Source organism: Ictalurus punctatus, chromosome 27, assembly GCF_001660625.3.
Source record: "Ictalurus punctatus breed USDA103 chromosome 27, Coco_2.0, whole genome shotgun sequence".
NCBI lineage: Eukaryota > Metazoa > Chordata > Actinopteri > Siluriformes > Ictaluridae > Ictalurus > Ictalurus punctatus.
The window spans coordinates 17,627,501-17,630,000 of NC_030442.2; the positions used below are offsets into that span (position 1 = coordinate 17,627,501).

A 2,500-nucleotide genomic window follows, 5' to 3' on the forward strand; every position below is an offset into this window, starting at 1 on the left:
TCTCTCTGTTGCTTTCTCTTTTTCTGTCTGTCTGTCTGTCTGTCTAGTTCTTTCTCTCTGTCTGCCTCTATGTTTGTCTGTCTGTCTGTTTCTTGCTCTCTCTCTGACTGTTTCTGTCTGTCTGTCTGTCTGTCTGTCTCTCTGTATTCCTTCTGCTCGAGATGTTTTGTTGAGATCACATACTTTTGGCCAATAAGTGTATATACACATTCGTGTGTGTGTATAAAGTGTAATATTTTGTTGTTATTTATTATTCTGTGTGTGTGTGTGTGTGTGTGTGTGTGTGTGTGTGTGTGTGTGTGTGTGTGTGTGTGTGTGTGTGTGGTTTGTTTGTTTGTTTTACAGACGCATCGATGATGATATGGGCCGCACACACGAGCTTGAACATTCTGCCATTAAATGCATGCGGGGGATTCTCTACTGCTACATGCGCCAGGCCGATAAGGTGAGTGTGTGGGTGTGAGTGTGTGTGTGTGAGTGTGTGGGTGTGAGTGTGTGTGAGCGTGAGCGTGTGTGTGTGAGTGTGTGTGAGTGTGTGTGAGTGTGTGTGAGTGTGTGTGTGTGTGAGTGTGTGTGTGAGTGTGTGTGAGTGTGTGTGTGAGTGTGTGTGTGAGTGTGTGTGTGAGTGTGTGTGTGAGTGTGTGTGTGAGTGTGTGTGTGAGTGTGTGTGTGAGTGTGTGTGTGAGTGTGTGTGTGAGTGTGTGTGTGTGTGAGAGTGTGTGAGTGTGTGTGAGTGTGTGTGAGTGTGTGTGAGTGTGTGTGAGTGTGTGTGAGTGTGTGTGAGTGTGTGTGTGTGTGTGAGCGTGTGTGTGTGTGAGCGTGTGTGTGAGCGTGCGTGTGAGCGTCTTTGTGCTCTGAGTAACTGAGGCAGGTCATATTTAAGATCTCTTGCGCAGCTCGGTGACCCGTCAGATCAGAGGGGTAACGACTGCGGCCGTTTTGCCCGATTGTCGGTTCTGTTTGTGGTTGGAAAGTGCAGTAAAGTGATTGAAGCAGGACATGCAGGTCATTTTATTGGAAATAACGCGATGTTTGATTTAAGAATTCACGTGAAGGCTAATGACATGCCTCGGGTCCTATCTTTTAGTGATATTTTAATAATAACTTCCTTTTAATTATATTACAGAGAGCCGCTAACGCACTGCATACAGCACTTCTCCATCATCAGTGATCCTCAGGCAGTGTGTGTTTGCACACCCCAAACACACACACACACACACACACACACACACTGGGTGTAATCACATCTTGGATATTGTTTCGTTTCATTTACTCCTGACCTCTAATTCAGGGGAGAGCTTTATCACGTCTTAATTAGAGCGCAGCGTTTACGCAGTTAATTGCACAGCGAGGTGCTCCATTAGCGTCTGTCTCCTCCGTTCACCAAAAACATGGCAGCTTTCAGTGCACCGCTAATGCTAACGCCGCTAACAACGCTAATCACCAGAGCATCCGAGCTGCAGGTGGATACAGGACACACAGCAGAAGAAGAAACTCTCGATGAATTGCAATTTAAAATCATACACACAGAGCTGAACCCTTACACATGGCAACTCTTACAAGTTGAAGAGCACACACACACACACACACACACACACACACACACACATTTTCAAAGTATTATAAACTACTTTACGGAGACTGACACACAGAGGCCACGCCTCCTTCACTGAGACTGATGCACAGAAGCCATGCCTCCTTCACTGAGACTGACACAGAGGCCACGCCTCCTTCACTGAGACTGGGACATAAGCCGCGCCTCCTTTACCCGAGACTGACACACACTGGCCACGCCTCCTTTACTGACAGACACACACAGACCACACCTCCTTCACTGAGGACTTTCTTTACTTCTCATCCTTTTTCTTTCTTTCCCTCTCTCCGTGAGCCGTATTATAAAATCAGAGTAGATTCATTCTTCAAGACATTCCCTCTTAGTAAAAAGGGTTCTTTAAGGGTTCTCATTCTGCTGAAAGGTTCTGGTTCTTACAGTAAGACGCCACATTACGTGGTGGAATCGAGACCGAACCTTCACCGCTTTCCTCCTGAAGGACGGCGATCAAATCCTCATGGCTTTTCTAGAATCAGTTTTTTATGCTAATAGGCGTGTTATTCCTGCTGAGAGACTCCTGAACAATAATTAAAAGGCACGATGTCAGATCCTGTCTTTACAGGTTGCCGTGTGTGTCGATGAATACACTTTAAGCGGTGAAGTGACGGATCTGCAGACTGTGCAGCTTTTCAGGGGGGATCTGTCTCGATCGCTTAAAGGCGCGGTAAAGGAAATGCCTCGCAGTGAGACGTCTGTACGAGTCTGGAATACGCGACTGAGGTGTAACCAGTCGGAGCGCGTTGGCTATAAATACACGTGCGGCGTAAGCAGCTGTGACGGTGCAGGAGGGAAATTTCATCCAGTTAACATCAGGTTGTCAAATTCTATTCCTCCAACACGATATCATCCGTCTTTATTCATGTGATACCGACATCTCTGCCTTGACAA

The 2,500-nt window shown here is 46.6% G+C and overlaps 1 protein-coding gene across 4 annotated transcripts in view; it reads left to right on the forward strand.

The window, feature by feature from the left end:
• The window catches only part of phkb (phosphorylase kinase, beta), a 79,587-nt gene that overhangs the window by 16,215 nt on the left and 60,872 nt on the right, over positions 1 to 2,500 (forward strand). For all 4 annotated transcript variants that reach the window (XM_053676653.1, XM_017458545.3, XM_017458548.3 and 1 more), the window contains one exon: positions 346 to 445. In XM_053676653.1, coding sequence (XP_053532628.1) covers positions 346 to 445 — 100 coding nt within the window. The remainder of the gene's footprint in view (positions 1 to 345; positions 446 to 2,500) is intronic.